General features: G+C 40.7%; 1 protein-coding gene across 1 annotated transcript; it reads right to left on the bottom strand.

Moving 5' to 3' along the window:
• Positions 1-217: 217 nt before the first annotated feature.
• On the bottom strand, positions 218-25,911 carry LOC118556266 (metabotropic glutamate receptor 5-like). The gene is made up of 12 exons (XM_036129088.1): positions 25,623-25,911; positions 22,313-22,434; positions 20,852-20,976; positions 20,571-20,736; positions 19,925-20,051; positions 15,325-15,442; positions 15,032-15,218; positions 14,731-14,889; positions 14,447-14,572; positions 8,172-8,354; positions 6,357-6,523; positions 218-3,603 (listed from the first exon to the last, which is right to left on the bottom strand). The coding sequence occupies exons 1-12, from the start codon at positions 25,909-25,911 to the stop codon at positions 2,529-2,531; spliced, it is 2,844 nt and encodes a 947-aa protein (XP_035984981.1). The 3' UTR covers positions 218-2,528.
• Positions 25,912-25,924: the final 13 nt, after the last annotated feature.

Below are 25,924 nucleotides of genomic sequence, written 5' to 3'. Positions count from 1 at the left end.
TTGAACTCTGAACGCAAGTGATTTGCTTTTCTTTTTTTGTTTTTGCTGAGAGCGAGCTGAGGATCATTACAACACTCTAATGCTTGTTTGGTCGATATAAAGAGTGTTCCAGAAGCCCGACTGACTGAAAAAGCTGAAAAAGTTTCACTTTAATGTTTATTCGGTAAATATATGTGGACATTTTCATGTATCTTAAAATGTTTCAGTAGAGTGGTAATGACCGTCCACTGAAAACACATTCACAATCCATGTAAAAAATTTCCTGTACTTGCAACACAGATATAACAACCAATGGAACAACTGATATTAGGATGATCCGAGTTAAAGGTTTAGTTTGCTGAAACATCATTGTTCGCAAACCCCCCAAAAGCCAAAAGACAGTTTAAGGAGAAATTATGATGTTTCAATAACCTTAAAGCTAATTTGTTCATTCTTGTTGTACAGAATTTTATTCTTATCAGCATTTTATTCCATTCTCCTCTTTGTAAGGGAAAAATTGGAAGCCTGACAAACTGATTAAAATGTGTTTAAAAGAAAGATTATCTTAAGAGAGGGACATATGAAGTGGGGAATCCAAGTTCAGAAAATAAAAATCTGGTCCAAAGATTAGTTCCAACCATTTGCATTTCCAGCTCCAGGGCATAGATCACCTGTTTAAGTGAAGAGGATGAAGAAAAACCAGGCAGATTTTTTTACTTTCCTGAAGCTGGATTCCCCACCTCTGCAAACTAGGAATTTAGTCTGCAGGAGATTTATGATGGAAAATTTCAGTGTTTTTTTAAACTGTGGGTTTTAAAGCAAAAGTAAACATTTATAAACTACAAGCTGGCCCATATGCTATTCTAATATATTTCCAGTAGTTGACATCACCATTAGTGTATTGCTGTTAGCCATAAATTTCCAGTAAATACCTTAAATACAGTGATAAAAAGGAAACAGTTCATCATAAAGCGTGTCTCACAAGGACTTAAAAGTTGGACTGTTTTTGAGTTACCAATTTGTTCCAATTTTTTTTTGTGTTTGAGCATATAAAATTAAGAAAAAACACATTTTATGTCAGTTTGTCTTGTTACCAGTAGTTAGGACTAACTTGTTTCAAACTTACAACTCCATGTTCCTAACCTTGACTTTATCTCACTCTCAGCAAGACAGCAATTTATTTCCTAAATGAGGAAATATTCATCATGGTTCTTTTGGGGATTTTCATACCAGTTTTTACGGATTATTGTGAACATTTGGCCATGCTGGATGTCAGTCATTTCTAACTATTTTACAATGACCTTGTGATAAAAGGGATGTGCCGCTATTCCAGTTTCTAAAGGAACACATTTCAGAAATTGAATTTCTCTTAAGAAACAGTAAAAACAAAGGTTGTCCATCAGGTGACCTTTTAAGAGACTGACGAAGAGTCTATATCCAATCCGGAATCTATCAATTTGTGCTCCACTAAATTCTTAGATGAGTTTAACTCCATCTAATTCCACCTGAAGCACTGTCTTAGATGAAACAGGTCACTGCCACCTGCTGACACATTGTATCAGGAAAATGTCATGACTGGGATCCAGCTAAGCCTTGCAGAATGCACTCCTGAATGCCATACATTAGCAAAAAAGCTCTGAGGTCATAGTCCTCCCAGTGATCCACCTGAGTGAGAACTAAACCCTGACAATGTTCGTGGTTAAAACAAGGCCTGGTCTCGTCACACCTCCCTCGTTCTCCCTCTGTCTCGGGTTACAGGCATAGAGCTACAAAAGATTTGGTCCCAACTGCCTCAGGTGTAATGTAGAAAATATACATTCAGACCCACGGGAAAAGTAGAAAATATGAAAGCAATATGAAAGGTGAGCATAATAAAGGATGTTTTTGGAACTACGTTTGCTAGATTAACACGTTGCTATGTTACCACTGTCCTGGCAATGCACTTTTATTGGACACTAGTCGGACTTCATCGCCACAGACAAAATTTATGACGTCTCCCGTAAACACGCTGCTGTGTCCCGCACACTTTATTTATAATTTTTTGCTCACATTTTGTGATTTTGTGTCGGCAAATATATACCGAATGTGCCCTTTGTAGCTCGATCCTTAGTGGTTCTTACAGGCACTCTCCGCTGCCATATTCCCGTCACCTCTCCTTCTCTAAAATACAGCAAAAACACACTCAGGCCCACTGAAGCACGCACACAGAATCTGTAATTAGTTGTCAGCCGAGTTACCTTAAGGCCACTAGCCCAATCTAAATGACAGAGAACCCTCCACGAAGGGTTTCCGCTGTTACCGAAACACCTCAGCGCCAGAATCGCCGTTTTCAATTCTCCCCCAATAAAGACAGCGAGAAAATAGGACACGCTGCAGGCCTTCCCTACTCGCGTCTCACTGGAAACATGTAAACACAAACACAGCTTGGTGTCTTCACCAACCAGCCCTCCATGACAACACCTCCTCGGGTTTTTTACTCCAAACGGTGATGAATGGATTCCAGTCTGTGCGTCCTGGTTGCTCTACTTTTCCAGCTCATCACCTCTGCCTCACAGTGAGGATGAACTCTGACTGTAGTTTCTGAGAGTCAGCCTGGTGTACCTGGGTGATGGGGGAGAGGGGGGTGGGTGGTTGGGGACTGGAGGAACAAACAGACCCGTCTCTGAGATCTGGGAGCCACTACTGGATCCCAGAGAGTCACGGAAGGGCGAGGGAGGTGTTAGGGCGATGAGCTCCTCTTCCAGCTCAGCCCTCCGGAGCGGGGAGTCGGGTAGGCAGGCGACCAGGCCTCCCCTTATGGGGGAGAGAGAGGGGGATGTGTGGGGGTGAGGGGGCGGCAGCGGGTAGGGCGAGCGAGGGATGGAGTGAATTGGACAGCCACCCCGAGTGCCCAGACCAGAGTCAACGGGAGCTAGGGGCTGGACATCAGCGTAGGTGGTGACGGTCGGGGGCATCGGGATCTCCCGAGGTAGCAGGTAGGGATCAGGGGGATGAGCGGTGGGGGATGTGTGTTTGTGAGTGTGCGTCGGCGAAGGGAAGAGCATCATGCTGTTGAGCTCGGAAATGTTGGCGGTGAAGCGGTTCACCACGCAGCTGATCTGATCCATCAGCGTATTCTGGGGCGGCGGGGGGCGGTCGTCCACGGCCACCAGACGCCCGTCACTCCCAGCTGTGATGGAGACGCTGCTCGGAGGCCCACAACTGCTGCTGCTGCCACCGCTGCAGACACTGCTGGAGTACTTTGAAATGCAGGCCATCTGGGACTCCTCCCCTAAACTGGCCCCTATCCTCTGGCTGACGGTGCTGATTGGCGACGGCGTCTGCGGCCGGTAGGTAATTGAGTAGTGCTCTTCAGCTTCCGAGAGCTCGTAGAGGGTCTTGTCTGTGCCGCTGTCGAGATGAGTGGGCAGGGAGGACATGGAAGAGAGGGAGGGCAGAGGTACATGCGGAGGCAAGTCGGATCCCCCGCAGTAACGCTCCTCAGAGGTTTTGGAGAAGGGCTTAATGACTGCTGTCTGATTGTTCTCCTTCTTCTTGATGTGGAAGGACAGCCGCTGCCACAGGTGGTTGCCTCGTGAGCTGCTGCGCTCTGTCTGTGCCCAAGATACTGATTTACCATTGGAGCTGCAGAAAATAAGAAAAAGGAAGAAAAGGAGGAGGAGGAACAAGTGTTTAAAGCTTGGCCGTACTTTAGCAAATTCAATATTATGCTCATTAGTCTTCCAAGCCTATTTAGTAATCATGTCAAGGAACTACAGATAATAATTAAAAAAACCTTCACCTGGAGCTGTGAATCAGCCACAGCAATCAGTTGGAGCTTATCTGGTGATACATTTTATTACTTTTAATTCTTTGCCTTAATTTGTTTTCTGGCAAGATTAACTTTATTTAAATGTCTTTTCTTCACCTAAGTTACAAAGATCTACATGTTGGTGCTCAGATATGCATACAGTTATCAATGGCATGAACGTCACTTTAATTTTGGTCTTTTGATGATGTGTTTGAGCCGTTGGAATGATAAGGATTACTTAATTCTAGCTAATCATTTGAGCCATCTTGGGTTAGTTCAGGCAACTAATGGATTTCAGTTGATAGGCATTGCTTTTAAGCATTGCTCATGCATTCTCATTTGGACTTAGGTCTAGGTTATTCCAAGTATTTTAGTGTTGAACTGCTTTATCCTTTCCAAAATCAGTTCTTGTTTATTTTGGATCCTTGTCTTGTTGGAACACCCAACTGATCATAAACTCCAAGACAGAGGAATATCAATGTCACTATCCACAGTAAAACATATCCATGGATTGGGCCTAAAGAAAAGTGTCCAGCGCTCCAAACGCTTTCAACCGTGATTTATATTTGCAGCTTCCCACATGAACTATCCAAATAGCATCTGCAGAAAACTTTTAACAGACAGGCCAGACACAAACTGAGCTATTTGGTCACAATGACAACAAGGCCTAAGAACACTGTACCAACGTGAAAGCATCACACTGTGGAGCTGTTTTCCTCTTACTGGTGCATTGCACAAAGCATATGGAGTAATTGTCCCGAACTGCTCACTTGGTTGCGTAGCAAGAAATGGGTTAGAAATCCTTTAATCTAATAAAGTCAGTCATGCAACAGGGGGACTATTCCCACCGTACTGCTTCTCTAAGCTGTAATGACAGGACACATTTTCAGGACATTTTTCTAAGTAATCTCAAATCAACAGAACTGAGTGTTGTGACAATGCAACCAACTTAAAAAACTGGTTTTAGAGCAGCTTCTGGAAAGTCCTGATCTCATCTAGACTGTACTCAAATGAACCGTACTACCTTTACCCAGAAGAGTGGTCCAAGATCTAGCCAGAGTTAAGTTAGGAGCCCATTAATGGCTGCAAAGAACATGTGGTTTTACTAGGACATTAATTGCTAAAGTAAGGTTGGTTGATTGATTGATTGATTGATTGATTGATTGATTGATTGATTGATTGATTGATTGATTGATTGATTGAATCGCATCAGATATTGGTGGGGTGGATGTACATTTTAGTGCTAGTATGTATAATTTTGACCATGTGTTGATTGAAGAAAATCAGCAATATATTTTAAAGATCGTTAAAAGATTTGTGTTGTATCATCATTCCAAGCTGAAAATCAACTCAATAGATTCACCAAATTAATACGATATTTATTTTTGGTGACGATGATTGCATGTAAACTTCTGATGAGCACTGTTGCAACATTACGCGATCTCATTATTAATAGTGCTGGGTGATTTTTTTCTGTTTGAATCAGGTTGAGTAATTATATTACTTTTAATTCCTTGCCTTTTAAAATCTGCTTTGAAGTTTTATTTAGCAGATCTTTGTATTTTTCTTCTTCTCAGTTGTACCTGAGTCAGAGAGAGCTGTCCTTTGCTGCTCCTCTGACTTTTTGCCAGGTTAATTAGCGCGATTCATCTATAAAGGAACTCCTGATTAAACCACATTGCGCCATGATTGAGGGGAGGGGGGGGGGGGGGGGAACTCAAATCCCCTTTGAAAGAACCTGTTGGATGAACCTTATAGTGATACATTCTGCATACTAAACCAGAGCTTAATCGATCTTCTGTAGCGTCTGTCGTTTTCAGCTCAGAGGTTGATTTTAATCCCCAGTGAAGGTAAACCAGCCGCTTCTCAGCTGTTCAAACATTTTGGTTTAAACATCGATCAAACATTTCATTACTTCCAAACTTTCTTATCCATCCAGTCTGCTGGATTATTTTCTGTCTGTGTCGGTTCAGCCTGCTCTGACAACGACAGCCTCTCAAACACAACAGTTTCCAGCCCTTCACCGAGGAGACAGACAGCCCTGCCAATTACCACCACCCACAGAGGACGATAGGACCAAAAGAGACGTGTAGGGGGAAGAGAGAAAAGAGAGGAACATAGGCATTTTTTTTACAGGAGTGTGATTGAGATCTTGCTTGCCAAGCAGGGCGAGATGGAGCAACCTGCTGACAAATGAAAACGTGTTTCAGTCTTTTCTCTAAGACGGTCGGTGGTGCGTCACTCCTTTTTGAGTCCTTTGATCGGTTCCCTGTCACTGTGGATGGCCTCAAGAGTGTGAAGAGCAATAATGTCCTCTCTTTCTATCTTTCTCACTGTTTGTATTCCCCTTTTCACTCCTCTCCATCTCAGGACACTCCTGTGTCTCCATCTTTGTCGTTTCCATTAGGCACTCCCGGATCTCACAATAGGGTCAGAAGAACAGGCGAGCACCTTCAGGTGAATACAGATAACCAATCTGTTACACAGCATGAACGCCTTCTTAAGTGGGGTCATTGTGGAGACGTCGCCTCGGACCGTAACGTATCATACGGTGTTGGGGGGAGTAGACTCTCACACACAGATATACCTCAGGGTCTCTCCAGTAGAGCCTCTGCGTTTAAACAGGTTGACCAGACTGGAGGAGCGGCTGGCAGCTGAGGAGGATTTCCCGTCTCCCACGTGCATCCGGACCACGGTGCTGGTGGTGAAGGCACTGCGCACGTTACGCTCCGGTTTGGCCAGAATGATGTACACCTGAAGAGGGACAGAACGATTCGTTTATTAATTTCCTTTTCCACGTTGATGCCATTTTTCAATTCAAAAAATGTATTTCAGTCGTTTCAGTCAAGTAAATACTGAGAAGCCTCCTGGCTTACTTTTTCCTAAATAAAAACCAAATAGAAGGTTAGTATGATAAGCAAAGTAACAAAGTATTTTGATGAATTCCCCTCAACAGGCTTTCTTTTTTTTCCTACATTATGTAACTGTAATCAGAAGCTCAATGTTAATTACAGGGATAACTATACTTTACTATGGAACATGGGAACTCTTACGGTGCTAAATCAAGACAAATTAGGCAGAAATAAGCAACAATTAAAGAAAAAGTAGAGGGTTACAGTGAAGGGGGGATGAATTTAAAAGTTAAATAATGCATCAAATAAAACAGCTACTTTAATGCAGTAGCATATTCCCTACGTGCATAAAATGAAATAAAAATCCAGCCTTTAATTTGGGTACATTCATTCACTATGAAAAAGTAGAACTAATACATCATTGTTTTCTGAACACAAATCACATGTGCCACACATACTAACACCTCTTTCAAATCCAATAAAATAAAGTAACTGAAGCTATTTTGTAATAATAACCATATTACATAATCAACCTAGTGGTTAGAACATTGCGATTGTGTCCCAGAGGTTCTGGGTTCGACTCCCACAGACTGCCACTCTGGGTCCCTAAGCAGACCATTAACCCAAGATGGCTCCCTGGGCGCTACACAGTGGCAGCCCACTGCTTCCCAAGGGGATGGGTTAAATGCAGAGACCAGATGTCATTGGAATGTATAATAATAATAATCATAATAACACATTTAATTCAAAAGCACTTTTTAGGTCGCTTAAGGATACTGTGCAATAAAAGACATAGTATAAATGTAGGAACTTTTAATTGGTAAACCACAACTTCCTGTTTCCTACAGGTATAAATATGGCATGACCCAGAGGCCAAAAATTAGAAAGAAAGACAATCAAAGCTGATCATCATGAATCGGAAAATGCCAACAAGAAAACAGCTACTCGCCTAAACCTGACAATACCTAAAGTTCAAAACAAGTGGAACTGAGATAAACAAGGTGAGGACTAATTTATTTTGCACTGGAATCAAATAGTGGGAAGTAATAAAAACATTACTATTAGAAAAAACTGCAAAAAAACAAAGAGTGACAAATGGGGGACCCTATTCTCCAAAAAAAACCTAATACCAGAAAAGGCCATTTCTCTCTTACCATTACAAAATAAATGCCACTGGGACTCAGATTGCAACGGCATGCTTTGGTCAAATGAGAACAGCCAAGGTGACATAAACAAATTAACATTGAAAACTCCTCCAAACCACTGTTAGGTATGGTGGAAGATCTGTGATGCTGTGGGCCCTATTTCTTCTGTAATTTATGGGGCGTGGCATTATGAGAATACAGGATTGAAATACAGGATTTTGAATAAATATCTAATAACTTCTGGCAGAAAGCTGAAACACATCTTCACCAGGTCTGGATCTAAGACACATAGCCAGATCAAAACATAAATGGCTCTGTGGCAGGAATTATTGTAGATGACAACTCAAAATGACATCTACTCCTTAAAAGAAATAGAAGAAAAGTTTATTTTCATCTTGGCCTTACCTTGGGTACGAACATGCAGCACAGAGCCACAGTGGCACTGAGGCTGACGCTGAAGCACATGGTGATGATTTTGTAGTTGGAGCCAAAGTAGATGGGGACGAACGCCAACCAGATGATGCAGGTGGTGTACATCGTAAACGCAATGTACTTGGCCTCGTTGAAATTAGCCGGGACATTGCGGGTCTTGAAAAAAGAGAAAGCAAATAAAGAAGTCAAGGATCAGTAAGCAATGTTGCAACTCTTTATTTCCGTTCAGCTGATGTCTTCTTAAAGTAGAAGTGTCATATAGAGCTGGAATGAATATTGATGCAAGCTGTTTGACCACGATCTCGATACTAAAGTGATCATCTTTTTGCCCAATGGAACTTTTAGAGGAACAGGTTCTTCATGTGGCCACAATCCGAAACCACCTGTGTCAAAATTAATTATTCATCTGTTAGTTTGTGTCTGTTTTCTTACTGCAGCTCAACCTGTCTGTTCTGTTCACGTTTTGTCATTATAACACTGCAGACTGGGAAAACAATCTATGGCTAGAGCCTTTTAGTAAGGGGTTTGGCAAAAGGCGGTTCGCCTCTTTGATAGCTGCCCATCGGTTCCTTGCTGCTCTTGGCTTTATATCCTTTAACATTGATATTACAGGTGAGAGTGAATCGCACTTAAAAGTCAACACAATTTCACCATCTCATGCAGAAATGAATGGTCAGTCAGACGACAATCACACCATAAAAATCAGTTGTCTATTTATTTATTTTGATCAACGTAAGCACAGAGGCAAAAGGAAGAACAGCAGTCCATGAACACGCACGTCAAAAAAATAATCACAAAAACATCTATTCAATGGTAATATTTCCCCAGATAATACTAAAAATTACATTTTTCGTAGGTTTCCTTCTCAAAGTCCCCCCCAAACTGAAAGACTGTTGACTGTTTTTTTCTTTTTTTAAATCACAGCTCATGTCCTTAATTATTCCTTTTGATATGTTGGGGATGTGGAAACAATTGTACAACAGGAGTTCATTTATTCCAGAACCATGCTGCAAATTGCTGCATTGTTTCCATCAGCGTAAAGGCTGTGGGTTTGTTCTACAGTTTGCACATATTCACAATTACTGCACATGCTAGGTGGTCTCAAAGAGAGAAGGTGTCTGCAAATAATACACATTCATAAATGTGCCCATCTGTGGTTTATATAAAGTGTATTATATTGATTTCGTCACAGCAGGATTTCATGAAATCAAGGTTTCTCCCTGACTTTCAATAATAAATGCACCACATAAAATGAAACTCTTTGTACTTGCATCACTAGTTTAGACTTCGGCTGGTGTGAGTCAACGTAATTAACGTATAAGACAGAATATTCTCCTATCCTCAATATTTTGGGTCAACAAAAAATTGTTCAACAGCTTTGATACAACAGATTTCCTCCAAATTGCTCTGTGTGAACAAAGTCTCCTTCCCGCAGTTTACAGCAGCAGGGCGTGTGTGCGCTTGGTAAGAAGGCCGAGTTTGTATCGACTCACCTTACAGCTCTGTCTGAGCTACAGTTTTGAAACGAACATGGGAGATAAAGCAACTGATTTCCTTCAAGTCAGCCACATTCTAACAGTTTTTCAAAGTTTTCGAAAGCTGAAATGGTCTAAAATATGAAGGTAGTTTACATCACGTTTGGATGAATTGTAAGTTTTGTAACTAACTGCAGCAACACCAGCCCCATGTATGAGCAAATGAAGATCCAGGTGCTGCTGATGAGCCAGAAAGTGGAGGAAACAAACAAAAGTTTAGTTTTTTTAATCTCCTGAATGTCCTTAAATGTTAGACAAGGTTGCTGTTTGCCATGTTTTCACCTGTTCACGTTTGAAACCCACAATTGACTTGATTAGTTGTCTGGCTGTGCCTGCATCTGTTAATGTGCAGGCTTCATTCAAAAGCCCCACTCAGTTGTATTTCCTCCAGTTTAAATCACATTTAATTGTGGGGATCTGAAAACTGCGGCTCCATGCAAGCTTTGGCACGTTTTCGGTTGTTTCTTTGAATATCCACAATCAATCAATCATAGTTATAGCACTTTTCAACAATCAACATGGTGCACAATGTGCTTTAAAAGTTAATATACAAGCAAGATGCTAAGACAAAAAAGATAAAATATAAAAATGTATAGGAAAATAACAGGATATAAAGAGATGAAATGCTAAAAAAAAATAGCACAATTCAAAACAGTTCTAAGAACTATAAGAAAAATATAGCCACAAAATAAACTAAAAGATAAAATGTCATCCACAACTATGAGTAAAAGGCCCGTCTGAACAGATGAGTTTTTACCTGTGATTTAAAGACTCCTAGCTCAGTAAAGGATCATAAGTCTGGTGGTAAAGCGTTCCACAACTTAGGAGCAAAAACAACAAAAGAACGATCACCCCATCTTTTGCACCTGGTCCTAAGGACATGCAGGGTTATAAGCTCTGATGAGTCCTGACGTGGTGGTGAACAGTTAAAAGTTCAGACAAATATGCTGGAGCAAGGTGATTTATGACTTTGAAAGCAAACAACAGGACTTTAAAGGCTATCCTAAAGCGAACTGGAAGCCAGTGGAGAGAGGAGAGAATGGTGGTAATATGGGAGCGTTTGGGAGAAACAGAGCAGCTGCATTTTGGACCAGACGACGCTTATGGAAAATAGATACAGAGCATTATAGTAGTCCAGTCTTGAACTAATGAATGCATGCATTCTCTTTTCCAGATCAGCCCGGGATAGTTTGACGTTTGATAGAAGTGTTAGCTGAAAAAACTCTGCTCTGACCACTGATTTAACCTGTTTATCAAACTTCAGGGTGCTGTCAAAAATCACACCTAAGTTTGACACTAAAAGATGGGGAAATGGGACTAAAGCTTGGAGCCTGGCAAGATTGCTTTGAATCGAACAAAATGTACAACAGAGTGACAGTAAAAGTACCAGTAACCTTTAGGTCAGGAGTGACTGTAGCTATATGCTATTTTATGCTGTGATTTATCCATTCTCTTCTTGCAAAGGCTTTATATTTTACTCTTTTGAAGCCTAAAAATAGAACTAAAATTGGGGTACTTTAAAAATTACAACAAATTTCCTATGGTAGATATTCATCAAAAAATAATAGTCTTCTTTTTCCAAAAGGTCATGTAACGTTTGTGGCTATAAATTACTTTTATTTAGCTGAACTGAGGGCAAATATATCTCTTTGGTCTGTAAATGTTGCAGAACCCCGCTGTAGATAATGTGAATATTTATCAGAATCAGAATCAGACATACTTTAATAATCCCAATAAATTAATAATTTATTGAAATATTTAAACCAGTAGAAATCATAGATAATACACAGTTAATAAAACTCTGTAAATCTATAGTCTGCATTATTATATTTTAACTAGAGAATGAAACAGATTATTCTTCCTTTGGATTTGAGCTCACGACTGAACTGAGACCTATTTTGCTTATTTCCAGATCATTCTAATCCTTGTTGACATTCTGAACACCCAGGCTTGCTTAAGTATGCATACATACATAAAAAGGGCTTAATTTGATTTAACTTTGTCATTCTGAAGGTGTAGGTTTCTACATATGCCGTGCCTTGCAATAGTATTCACTTCCCTTGGCATGTTTCATGTTATGTTATCGGGGATTAGTAGATTGTTTGAAGATTTGCCTCACTTCATTTACAGAACATATCTACAACTTTGTAGATGTATTATTTTACAGTGAAGCAAACAACAAATCAAATCAAATAACTTTTCAGGTCTGGATTTTGACTAGGTTACTTAAACACACGTAAATGTTTCCCCTTAAAGCAATCCAGTGTTGCTTTATCAGAGTCTTCGGGTCATTGCCCAGCTGGAAGGGGAATGTCAGTCCTAGTCTCAGATCACAGGCAGACTGACAGATTTCACTGTCCTGTACCTAACACTATCCATCTTTCCCTTAACTTGGACTAGGTTCCTAGTCTCTGGTGCTGAAAAACATCCTCACAGCATGATGCTGCCACCACTGTGTCACTGCTGGGATGGTGCTCTTGGGGTGATGGAGTTAGTGTTTTACATTAGTTTTTATTCTCATCTGACCAGAGCACCTTCCTCCATACATTTGGGGAGTCGCCACGTGCCTTTTGGCAAACTCAAAATATCCCTTCTTATTTTTAACACTAAGTAATGACTTTTTTTCTAGCAACTCTTCTATAAAGCCCAATTCTATGGAGCGTATGACTTATTTTGGTCCTATGGTCTCTGCTGTGGAAGTCTGCAGCTCTTTCAGGCTTACCTTTGGTCTCTGTGTGTAATGATCCTGTATGCAGTGATGGGGGACGTCACTCTCTGCTCCCTGCAGCTCACCTGCAATCAGGACTGAGCATCTACACCTGCAGCAGCTCTACACTATTTATACCTGGTTCTTCCAGTGTATAGACACCAGATCCTTAAAAGCCTTTGCGTAAGTAGACCACCCAGCATTCCTCGTTTGCCTACCTGTTGTGACCAGTTTTTGTCTGTGGATTTCTGCCTGTTTGCTTCGCCCTTGTCGGACTCTCCAGTTGGCTTCTGTTTATGGACAACGAACTCGGACCCGTCTCCCGACCTGGCCTGCCTGTGCCCTTTTCTCCCTTTACTGACCCCGTTATCGACTCAAGCCTGTCTCCGGATCCTCTGTTTGCCTCTGCCCCGTTTGGATTCTTCTGAACTGTGTGTGTGTGTGTGTGTGTGCTACCCATTACCGATTTTTCTCTCATCTGGATTCCGGATTTGTCTGCTGCCTGTGTCCTACTGGAGACCTCAGCTTTTCCCCCTGACTACCAGTGCACAAACCAAGCCTGGCCATTGAATTCCTCTACTGCCTGTTTCCCTCTGTCATACAACCTCAAGTGGATCAGGAGTTCACTGAGCCAGTTCTTCTGTGGAAGAACTGACCCACTTGTGAAGACGAGTGCAACCTCCCGGTGAGTGGCTTTCATTCAGTGTTTATTCCACTGAGTTGGTCTCGACCACTAACCTGTTTCTCCTCCTTTCAGTGGTTCCTGAGATAGTTCCATCTACACCAGCACATTAATAACATTCCTAAATCTTCACTGAATTATTGGGTCTCCAGCTTCTGATTCATTACACTGTGCCTCTCTGATTAATGTTTGTTGCGGTTTCCATTTGAAGATGATGGATCTGATGGTGCTCTGGGGTAAAATCAAAGATCTGGATATTTTTTTATAACCCAACCCTGGCTTGTTTGGAGAGCTCCTTAGTCTTTATAATGTGACTGTCATGATCCTTGGGTGTTTTTGTTAATTTTATGTTTCAGGATCCTGCCATCTTTAATTATTCTCCATCAGCCAGAGCCAGCATTAATTAGTAAATCCCACTCTCCTGTGTTGTAGGCAATTTCCGTTTTATTCCCTGTTGTCTTTAAGTTCCGGGTTTTGGTCCAGTACTATTAATGTTGTCTGTTTTCCATCCCGGATCCTAAGTATGGTGTGATTCAGTGAGTTGGTTCCTCTGGAACCTTTGTTTATACCGGCAGATCATGTGACACTTAGATTGCACACAGTTGGATTTCATTCCACTGATTGTGGCTTTTTTAAGTAATTGGTTGCGCCAGAGCTTTTTAGGGGCTTCCTAGCAAATTCCTACATAAATACATATGCACATGGCAATTTTTGGTTTATATATTTTAATTATTATTTTATATGTATTTTTTTTTTACTTCACTTCACTAACTTGCACAGTTTTTTGCAGATTCATCACATAATAAAATGAAAAACATTTAAATTACTGATTAGAATGTAATAACATAGGTAAAAAGCCAAGGGGGTGAATACTTTCGCAAGGCAATGTATCCATCCATACATGCAAATGTAATCCCCTACATTTTATTTTTTGGTATTGATCAATAAAACTAAATAGATAATTGTCAAATTAATCATTGAATTATAAGTGTGTGTTTAGATTTAAAAACTGGTGAATGAAGCGTGAAATAAAAAGGAAACTCCATGAATTGTGACTTTTATTGTGAATAATTGCAATGTGCATGGGCTTCTGGAGTTGGTTTATTTCCAAGACGAATGTGCTAACATTGCTTTTTATTTTACAATCTATTTTTCATTTTACAGCTTTGTGTAAGCCTTGGATGGTTGCCAACGACAAGTTGAAAATGGTTTTATTTAAGCGATATTTAAGAGAAGATTTGCAAAATGCTAGTGAGAAATTATCCCTCGCATGTAGATATTTAGTAAATAAACGCTAATTTAGGTACAGACATCAAAGACATACCTTGAAGGCATAAAAGGTGCAGCTGAGGATGAGCAGGCCATTGTATCCCAGGGGGGCTACCACTCCGAGGTTAGTGGTGTTGCAGATGAGGTTGACCTGGCGGATGCTGGGGTAGTCATGGATCACCTGGAGACAGTAAGAACACAGCTTTTGTAAACTGAACTGAACTAAAAACTGGGTCATAACGTGTACAATGTCATAAGAAATCTTAAGATCCTTTAGGTCTGTGTGTTTAATCACGTCACTGCATTCTTAGGTAGAACATCTGCAGCCTGAAAGCTTACATCCGGTGGCTCCATGAGAAAAAGAGCCACAATGATGCCCAGCTGAAGCAGTATGAGGAGGAAGGCAATGATGAGCTGGGCGCACGCCGACATGAAGCGAGGTTTCTTTGTACAGATCTTCTTCTTGCTTCCTGCCAGGATCCGAGCGATGCGGTTTGTCTGCAGTGGGATACCAAACATCATTAAAAACATACATCACCGAGCATACTGGAGCTATTTTTAAAACCATCTGCTTCCAGTGTTCCTACACAGCAGCCTCCGTTTCGGGGGGAAATAGCGATGGCTTCTTCCTATTTCTCACCTTAGTGACAAGTGCAGAGTAACTCATGGCAGGTGACAGACCTATTCCCAGTCGCTGGAGGTAGCAGTGGATCACGTGGGGCTTTGCGATGAGAGTGAAGGTGCACAGATATCCGAGGCAAATCCCTGCCAGTATGATGTAACACAGCTCCCGGCTGGAGGATTTCACGACAGGGGTGTCCCGGAAACTTAGACACACAGTCAAACAAGCGTTAGATACAGTGGTGAAGACGTGAAAAAGTAACCCTTTTAAACTTTCCGTTCGTTTGATTTCAGAGATTACAAGTGTCTTACTGGATAAAGACTGCAGTGACAAAGAAGGTGGCCATCAGACCGAGGCAGGCAAATACCAGAGCAGCTATGGGTTCTGGGTCCCCCCATCGCAGGTACTCTACGGGGATAGGGTCACAACCTGGGGAGGAAGGGTGCAGACATGTGAAGATGGAATAACTGGTTGTTTAGATATGAGAGCATTTCAAATGCTTTTTTGGAGGCTTGTTGGAAAACAATAAACAAACATGTGTATTATGAAGACAAAGGAAGACAGCAGCAGACAGGTCAGGCGTAGAGAGGGGTGACTTAACGAGAGAAGCAGCTGGGAGGCCCATGGCAACTCTGGAGGGTCTACGGATATTAACCACTTGGGTGTGAGAATGTGCTGACCGGACAGTTCTTTGCTACACACCCAAAAATCTTCCATAATTGGAAGAGTTTGAGGAGAAGAAAACACCATTAAAAAAATGCAGTTTGGAGGACACTGGAAACATGTGGTAAAATATGCTCTAGTTAAATGATACCATTCTTAAACTTTGTGACCAACATTTAAAACCCATTTGTGGAGAGAAACTACCACTTGACATCTACCTGAACAAATGGTGTAAGATGGTTGCAGGACAATGCTATAAGAAAAGCTGTGAGAGGCTTGAGAAAAGACTTGAGACTTGTGGCGGTGGTTTGACTTCCAGGATGACAAACACCATACAGCCAGAGCTATGAGAGAGAGCGAAGCATCTGCATGTGTTAGAATGACCCGGTCAAAGTCCAGACGTAAATCTAAGTGAGAACCTGGGGCGAGACCTCAAAACGGCCGCTCACAGACGCTCTCCATTCAATCCGAATGAGCTGGAGCTGACGGTCAAACGTGTCAGTCTCTAGGTGTACGTGGTGGTGTACTCTTCCTCTAAAATTCAGCAGAGTTCTCAGGGACCGGCAAAAGAGGAAATCTGTGACGACTGTTTGACCTCCCGACTTACAGGACGGCTCAACAACAAATACCTGTCCCACTGCAACTGTGTCATAAATATTAAGCCCTGCAGGTCTGATTTAGTATAAAATGAATAAACGCTTAAAGGATGGAAAACCATCAGTGCTGCTCCTCATATAAATGTGTCTTAACAACTGAACCATAATCTTCTACTTACTTCTGAAGTCTAATCATGAATTCTTCTTCCTCCATTTATGTCTCTGTTCCTCCATAAATTATTCTGCCCTTTAAATATCCTCTAATGTCTCCCTTATCTCTCCACATCCTCTACCATCCCACCTTGTCCCCCCTAATTCTTCCCCTCTCTATCTCTGTCTTCTCCATCGGTGATGAGATAAAGTTGCATTAATTAAAGAGACAGTTCTAATTATATTCCATCTTAATGCCGGTGGACTTTATCTGGTTACTTCTTGGACACATGCAACAGAAGCACAACAGAAGAACTTTAAGGCCTTTCTTGCTTTTTCTTTCTAAAATAAACAGCAACTTCTACACCTGAGAAAAGACAGAATACATTTTTTTAGATTCAATGTTTTTTACATGGTCAACAAAGCTTGTTCAATCACTAATGTTAATGACCAGGGGAATAAAAATGAACAGAAGCCCTGTTGCAAGTAAGTAAGTGAAGAGTAAGGTTACATTGAGTAAAAAATAAATAAATAAATCAACAACCTTCTGCAGGATTGTAAATAAGCGTTTGTTCCAATTTCATTTTAAGACATGAGAACACGGCTCATGGACACATAACATTTATTTTGTAAGCGACAAAAATAAACAGCACCAACGTTGCCTAATTATAAAGAACAGGAACAACCCACACATAAAAGGTGGCTGGAAACCAAGAGACTTGCGAGGAGTTTGGGTCCAATTAGCCCTTCCCACATACTGTAGTTCTGAATCCAAGGCTGAAAATCCTGGAGCATGGATTTTCCCTTTGGGCTTTCCTCAAACATCCAAAAAACATTGGCTATGTCAACCATTACATTCTCATTTAGTTCAGAAAGTTGCAGGAAATTGCAAACTGCAGCATTTGACCGTGAGCTATACTGGTGCATTGTGGGAAAAGGGACGATCCAAAGGGTTAATTCAATCTAAAGTTTTGACGCCGAGTCCATCAAACAGTCTAAAAAGTTTAGCCATGATTGGAGAGGCTCACTTCTTGCAGCTAATCCTCTTTTTCTCTGCTCCTTTTCCTGCACGGGTTTCTTCTTGTGTCACAGCCTCCATTCACTTCACTTTACCCCCACCTCATCCTTCTAAGTTATTATTTCTTTCCCTCTTCTTTTATTGCTTTGCTGTAGCATAGAAAGCTGTTCTCCGCCTCTCCGTGGTCTCAGATGTATCTGACCTCTCTCCCTGCCGGTTCATCCGTGCTCTACCTTGTCCCCTCGTTCGGCCTTTTCGATTTCTGAGCCGTTTAGATTTATTTTCTATTGGTCTGACTTTGCAGGATCAAAACGAATGCTGTTGAAGCTGGAAAACCATCCCTGTTTACAGTCATGGGGTAAAGAGAGCTGCCACGGCTGTCTAGCCATTTATTGCTGCTTCTCTAGGATGTAGGAGTGATTGACTGTAAAAGCAAGCATTTTGTCAGTTTGGTGACCTGCAGCATTTGAACATCTGGCAACACAATCCCAAAAAGGAAAGTCATTGGTAATGAACTTTGAAAAGCAATTGTTGCCGAACAGTCGGGGAGGGGTAACAATGCCACTTCCAAACTATGCAAAGTAAGTAATTGCACACTGGGATACATTACTCGCATAAAAAATATTTTAGACGGTGAACCACCATTTCAGCAGTGGAAGTCCAAGAAAACGGATTGTGAGATCTGACCAGCCAATGTTTAGGGAAACTACAAAAACAAGGAGCTCCCTTTCAGATCCAGCATGCTTCACTTCGCGTGCTGAATGTTAAAGGCCAAGACGGGACAATAAGAAAAGACTGAAGAAGTGTTGTTGGCTTCAAAGAGCCACTTGGCTTCAAAGAGGTCTCCTTTCACTATAAATACCTTTATAGTCTGACTTTGGTAAGCAAAGTTGCATCTGAATGAACAGGAAGACATCCGCAACATCCTTTAGACAGACAAGCAGAGCAAAGCTTTTGTTCTTTTGTGAGTAATGGTGTTAGGCTACTACCCTTCTTCAGCTTTATTTATTTTTTTAAATAGATTTTTTTTTATAAAGTTTTATTAACTTTTGAGAGATAATTGTCTTATTTCCATCAGAACTTTTATTTAAACTAAATCTTCTCAGGGTATGAATAACTTTGATCTTAACAATGGATGGATGGATGGATGGCACAGAAAGATACCATTCTTTAAGTAAATAACACATGGCATGCAACTCTGATACATCTTTGATACCACCCATGGGAAGTTCAGTTTCCACTGACAAAGATTCACTCACCCCAGCATGACAAGTGCTACGAGCGGCCGCCAAACCTGTTTTCTTATTAACTTAGCTAATAATTGTTCTACCGTTGCCAAACACTCGGAGTGAGTATTACGTTTATCTCCAGGACGATAAGTATGGAAAAGACATGACAGGAATTCAAGTTTCACAAAACCAGCTTGTTTTTTTTTTATATAATTTTTTATCCACACTCCTCTGATTTTACATAGGGGGATAAGAAACAGGAGAACTGAGATCGTACCATTAAAAGTAATCTGAGCACAGTTTAAAAGCAAAACTTGGATGTAGCAAGACGGAGAAGAAAAGGTTAAATATCAGATCCTTCATATAAACCTTCAGGGTGTTAAAACCAGACATAGCCCTGAAGGGAGATGTTTGGTCCTCGTCCACAGGATAAGTATCGCCTTTAAGACATGGCAGTGGAGGGATGATGTTTTGGACTTGTTTGAAACCTCAGACCCTGGACAATTTGGAGACACTGAGCTCTTCCATGCTCAAATAATTTTGAAAGCACCTATCTGACACGTGTATTGACAGTAATGAAAACTTTATCGTGACAAGGACTGCAATCCCCACAGGAGCGGATGAGATGAGACACGAAGCAACATGGCTGGTCCCGTATTTCTCTTTTGTACTTTCATCTTTCAGTCTAGCATTGTCACGCTGGCTGAGGGGTGTGAGTTTTAAGATGCTTCTTTCTGTGTCAGCGATACTTCATTTGAATTTTCAGCAGGGCTTGATTCATGTTTAAATCATTAAGCTCAGTGAGCAACCTTATAATGAGCAGCTGAGAGCACAACAAGACAATATCCCGGTGCTTCCAATAAAATAGAGGTGGAGGAAAAAATTCACAGGGCTGTAGTGTTTTTGAATAGAAAATTGAAAGCCTCTCTTAATACAGCATAATTAAAACACTCATGACAATGTCAGTGACAAAGCGGATGTGAGAGGCAGAGACAGTGTAGCTGGTGCAGGACTTTCTAATTGCTGCAACAACACACTAGAGGAGAGAACTCTTAACTCAGCGCAATTCCAATTAAAATTGCTTCATCTTTCCTGCAATCCCACATGCATTCACTCGCATCGTACAAGCCAGTCTTTTTATATATATATATGTATATATATATATATATATATATATATATATATATATCATTTTCAAGATTGCAGTTTAAGCTTCTGCATAAACATGAAGAACCACAAAGATCCAGACACTGACCAGTGAGGCCATCGTTAGGCCAGGAGCCCAGCTCACAGGTTCGGCAGGTGTACTCATCAAACACAAATTCGTTTTCTTTGCAGGGGGTGCACGTCCAGCAGCAGCTCACCTCCCCCTTACGGATCACCTGAAATAGAAACAATAACTTTTTAAAAAAAAATTATTATGAGTGCAGAGGTTCCCCGTTTAAAGGCAATGATTGAGTTGGCAGGAAAGCTGTTTATATTTGCTGACCTAGCAGCTCATGCAGGAACAGCCTCACTAAATTTATATGAAACTTCAGTTTGTGTCAATTGAACCAGAAAATGTCTGATTTGTTTGAATTTTGATTGGGAACAAGGAGCATACGGTGATCTAAACTGCAGAAGGGGGGGGGGGATTTGAAACTATTTATTCAGTGTATAATAGCACTAAAAAAATCACCAAACCGTTTTACACAGTTATTTATTATATGAGAAGATTTAAAATCACTTTTATGAACTAAGATGTAAAGTTTTATTGGTGCCTGCCTTTTAATGTTGTGGCAAGTAGCGACCCACATTAAAGCCTGTGGAATGAACACCACATTTAGTATACATTTTCTCCTGTCTAAATCCTTCATAGAAAGCGAAAACCCCACAGATTTAATGTTCATCTCCCATCTTACCTTAATTTGCCCTTTGTCGCAGGGTTCACTGCAAACCGATTTAATGATGGCATCTTTGCCGGACCAGATTTCTTCATCATCTATCTTCAGACCACTGTTGTCCCAACTGCCCACGTTGATGTAGCCATATTTTTCCCCCGTCTTCTTGAAGTTCATAATTTCATACCTGTTTGTAAAAATGTGCAGCGAACATATGACACCGGGTTCCCTCTGACAGATCGAAGCAGCAGGCCAAACAAGCAGATTTATGCTGGAAATGATCATCCAGTAAGTTGGTCTACCTGCCAGGTGAGTCTCCATTCTCATCAAATAATATTCCCTCCCCAGACACGCCGGTGAAGTTGGTTTTCATGAGGAAGTCCAGCAGAGTAGCACCATCTATAGGTCGCATTGCATCACAGAGGCCCTGCAAGTACATTAGCCATACGGGTTGTGTTAGTTATGCAAATGTAATCCAAAAAAATACCCTTAGATTCATGGGATTGTGTGATTGTTAATGTTTAAGGAACAAAATGGAATTGCATGAAGAAATTCTACAAAATGTATTATACTTAATTTAACAGATTGGCTGATATTTCAAAACGCCTAAAAAAAAACGTTAAAATGGGTCAAACACCGGAGCATTTGTTTTTACAGATTTAATTTTATTTATAGTATTTAATCCTTATTTAACCAGGAACTAAGATCTAAGCCACACTTTTAAGGCTCTGTCTATCTGGATGAAGATACACTAACTTTGGCTTACCAAAAACTTGAAGTGACTAAAATGGCTAAGAGATTGGCCTTGTCTCAAAATTAATTCAGACAAAAAAAGTACCAATTGGTCATGATTAGAGGATTGAACTTTCTTGCCTGGATGGTCAAGCAATCGTTAAGAATAGAAAAACAATGATGTGGTGACACCAAGACAAAGGTTATTTCCTCTTTCCTGACGTAGTAACAGAATACTACACCATAAAAAATACAGGGGAACATAAGAAGTGACACAGACATCATATATATGACAGGGCTTAATGTTTCAAATAATTTACTTAGTTACATTTTCAGACATTACAACGTACATGGTTTATAAAAACATGATTATTGTAGATGGGTGCAGAGCAGAAAGAGTAAAACTGATAATCTAATCTACAGATCCATTCACAGATTTCTGTCCAGTGAAGAAAGCTCTGTAGACAGATATTTGCTAAATGAGGAACAGGAAACTCGAGGTAGTGCTCTAATTACCCAAATCCCAGGGAAAGGAAAACAGAGGCAATGTTAGAGGCCAATTATCACTTCTAAAATTCTCTAAGAAGGGGGAAAATGGTCCAAAGTCATGCAGTGGACAAAGAAAAAGCAGTTTTTACAATGAGTACAGAAAAGATCCATTTAAATTACAAGCAACTGGGGATGTTTTGTCAGTGTATGTAATAATACTGCTAATATTAGTACAGTGAATCACAGCCACACTCAAAGTGGCAGGGGAACCATCACTTACGGGTTTTATTCTGGTGTCACTTCCACTTTTCAGACTTATGTAAAGTGGACTTACGAGTCCACCTTATGGCTCGGTACACCGTAGAGAGGCCGTGGAAAAAGGCCCTGCTAGAACCTGAACTAAAGGACTAAATATCGTCAGGCAGTGAAAGTGGAATCTGAGAAAGAGCTTAAACAATGAAACCCAATCATCTGTCCACTTGGCTGTTTCCACACTGCCGTCCTGGTCCCTTATGTATGTCTTTGTTTTCCTCTGGACGTACCTGATAGCCGGGGCAGAGTGAACGTTGCATGTTATGCAGGCCGAACGCCATGGAGTAAATAGCGTTGATGACAAATCCCATCTTGGAGTCCTGTTCGTATCTATCCTGTAGGGTATTTTGTTCTGTAAAGGTGGGTAGATAAATAGATAGTTAAAATGGAGGGGGGGTTAGCACAACAGATAATAATTTTTTCCTAACATCAAAGGACCCGCTCTCCACTTCCTCATCAGTCACTCCACCTCCTCCACATTGCATTTCTTTCTGTGTCTGTCTCTTTCCTGTTCTTTTGTGTTTCCTGTCCCGTTTCATTAGAATAAGTAAGAATTGACTGTCTTTGATGCAGCTCTCGCATACTGTTTAGCCTATGAATGGAGTGAATGAAACGGAGAGAGAGAGAGGGGGAGGCATTGAATGAAAATATGAAAATCAAGGGAGGGTTCATTCCTAAGATGAACCTGGAGGCTGTGTGCATTAATGAGGTCTGGCTGTAGGTGTGTGTCCGGCCTACCGGTTTGTAGGATATTGGTGTTGTTAGGTAACTAATGCAGATTGGTAGCGCCGCTGTGTCTGTTTTGATTCTTAAAAAATACGCACAGCTCTAAAAGTTTGTTTTAGTTTTTGCTTAATGGTTACAGTTATGATAAATATTCCGAAACATCAGCAAATTTGAAAACTAGACATGGATGACCTGTCTAGTAAATTTTATAATCATGATTTCCTCTATTTAGGAACAAAACATATCCAAACCAACCTTTTCTGAAGTTGACTTAATTGAAAAAAACTGGTTTTCTCTTGCCACACCCAGGCCAGATTAGTATGTGGCATGAAGAATCAAGAAATCACTTAAATAGATTTGTCTAACACAAAGTAGGTTAAACTATCTTTAAAAGCAACACATCATTCCCAGATCGAAAATATTCAAGAACTTAAGCGAAGCAAAGTCACTGGCATCTATTAGACTAGAAAGAATTGCAAAGCCATTTCTAAGGCCTTGACAGTCCAGTGAACCACAATAAGAGCCAATATGCACAAACGAAGAAAAAGTGAAACAGAGGTGAACGTTCCCAGTTGTGGCCAACCAAAAACAAGTACTGGGCAAAAATGGCATCTATGGGAGAGTTCAAAGATGAACATCTCTCCATCCATTGTCTATACCAGCTTATCCTTGTAGAGTTGCAGGAAGGCTGGTGCTTATCTCCAGCTTTCATTGGGTGAGAGGTGGGGTACGCCTAGGTCAGGTCACCAGTATATCCCAGCGCAACACAGAGATACACAGAACAAGCAACCATGGATGTACAGATTCATACCTAAGGACAATCTACAGACACAAATTGACCTAACAGTCATGTCTTTTGGACTGAGAGAGGAAGCCAGAGTATCTGGAGGAGAAACCTACACATGCACGGGGAGAACATGGAAACTCCATCAGAAGACCCCGAGACTGGGGTTCAAACCCGGCACATATTTGCTGCAAAGCAACAGCTATCCACTGGACAAGGTGCAATCGATCAAAGCCAAATTCTTATGGTATTGATAAGAATTTCTTATCAATACCAAATACTATTTCATGTATGGCACTAATATAACACACATTGAGAAAGGAGTAATATACCACTTAAGGACATGAACACGGTAGACCATGATTATAAAAAAACGTGAATTCTGATCTCTAACAGAAACATTTGCAAAAAAGATGTCCAAACATCAGTGGGTGAATTTGCAGCACACTTGGGTTGTTGTGGCATGAACCTAAACAGGCTGATCATGCAACAGAAATGCTCCAAAGAGGGTGAATCAAAACTATTCTGCCAAAAGAAACTGGGCCAGAAATCTCCACAACAATGTAAAAGACTCACTGCCAGTTATTACAAACAGCAGGGATGGCACAGGTTATTAGCTTTAGGGGTCAAATACTTTTTCACATAGGGCTAGGTGAAAAAGTATTTCATTTAAAAACTGAATAAATCTGTCAGAGGGACTGTCAAATTGAATTTTAATCTTTTAATGATGAATTTGAATCGCATTTTCTTATAATGTATTAATTCTCTTAATACAACACCCATCTTTTTTCAAAACAAATCAGATTTTTATTTTATTTCCAGCCCACTGGGTGTAAAAATAGAGACAGAGCCTCAAATATACAAAGCACTGATTTTGGGGTGAATGTCCCTCCGCAGGAATGACCATGAACACACGTTTTTTTTTTTTAAGTTTTTTTATGTAATCTGAATCTTTAACCACTCTCCCCGGCAGAATTGACAGTTTATTTAAACTGCTTGGATTTGTAGCGCAGACCCATCTTTTTCATTCAACATATTTTTGGAAAGCTTAATGTTAGCCAGCATTATCCATCTAAAAAACTGTTTTGATGTGTGTTTGGGATCACTTTCCTGTTCCTGTTGTTGGCACTCTCTCTCTCTCTCTCTCTCTCCACGTTGATGTAAAATGTGTTGCACTGTGAACAGAGATTCAGTTTATCCAGCTGTTTCAGGGTCATGGCAGACTTTCGTTGGGTTGTTTTTTTTCCTGGTTGTCCCTGAACATACTTACTAGTTTTCTTTTTCATTGGAGGTGTGACAGTTTAGGTCAGATGCTTTAGACCTGGACACAACCAGATGATAAATAGGGCAGTGATCCCTAACAAACAGAAAAAGTTGCCTTTAGGACTGATAAACCAGCTTGGCTGGAAATGTTTGGAAAGGCCAGTGATTTTGAGTCTTTGTAACACTTTGTATACTGTGACCTTCTCCTGCATTGTTTACATTTCAATTGTTTTTATAGTGTATTTTAAATCTATGTTTACTTTTAAATCTCTGCTGCACCTAAAACTGTAATCTAACTTTTTACTGCAACTTACAAAGCTGTATGCAATGAAATTTCGTTCTGTACGCACTCTGTGCATACAAAATGACAAATAAAGTTGTCTAAAGTCTAAGTCTCCTATGTTAAAAATCCACACCCTTGGCAGGAAATTGACCTACTGAAAATAACTTTTACACTTGATTCCTGTTTCTGGAACTCTTTAAGGTTGTTGCATCAATGCTCACGCCTGAAAAAAAATTTGTTTAAATAAATTAAGAAGCGCCTCAAAATATATGTTCAATTATTACTGAACCCGTGATGATTAATAACATGGTGCATTTCCCATTTATAGTACAACTAAACAGTGGAGCTCAAAACTAGACAGAAAAGACACACTATCCACAGTAATGTTGCTGGTAGTGTTGATATGATCAAAATCGAGCTAACTACAGCAGATGCAATATGTAGATTAACTATATTTAGCCATTTTACTTGTGTCTGAACTTACTGCCGCAGGTGCGGTTGTACTTGCTGCTCTCCTGCGGGTGACCTTTAAGCTTGCATTTAAACCGATGCTGCCAGAACTCCGGAAACCAAGGGTTCCTCAGGTTGTTTTCTGGACGGAGCTTCAGGTAGTAATCATCAAACCATTTCACGTCTGCTGACTGCAGCTTGATGGTGATGCCCCCGGCTGCCTCCCTGACATAGCCATCTGTCACGTCGGACCTGTCCGCCCATCCATCGCTGCAGAGGAACGAAAGGAAAGAAAAGTAGAAGCGTTTAGCAGGTCTAAGCATCCAAATAAGTGCA

This window comes from Fundulus heteroclitus, unplaced genomic scaffold, assembly GCF_011125445.2.
Source record: "Fundulus heteroclitus isolate FHET01 unplaced genomic scaffold, MU-UCD_Fhet_4.1 scaffold_137, whole genome shotgun sequence".
NCBI lineage: Eukaryota > Metazoa > Chordata > Actinopteri > Cyprinodontiformes > Fundulidae > Fundulus > Fundulus heteroclitus.
Note: the sequence above shows the minus strand (reverse complement) of the source record. Positions and strands in the feature narration are given on the sequence as shown.

Coding starts and splice junctions, on each gene's coding strand:
- LOC118556266 (XM_036129088.1), bottom strand. CDS start 25,911: ATGCTTAGACCTGCTAAACGCTTCTACTTTTCTTTCCTTTCGTTCCTC. Junction 22,435..25,622: donor GTACAACCGCACCTGCGGCA/GTAAGTTCAGAC, acceptor CCACCTTTACAG/AACAAAATACCCTACAGGAT. Junction 20,977..22,312: donor CACTCTGCCCCGGCTATCAG/GTACGTCCAGAG, acceptor ATGTACTTGCAG/GGCCTCTGTGATGCAATGCG.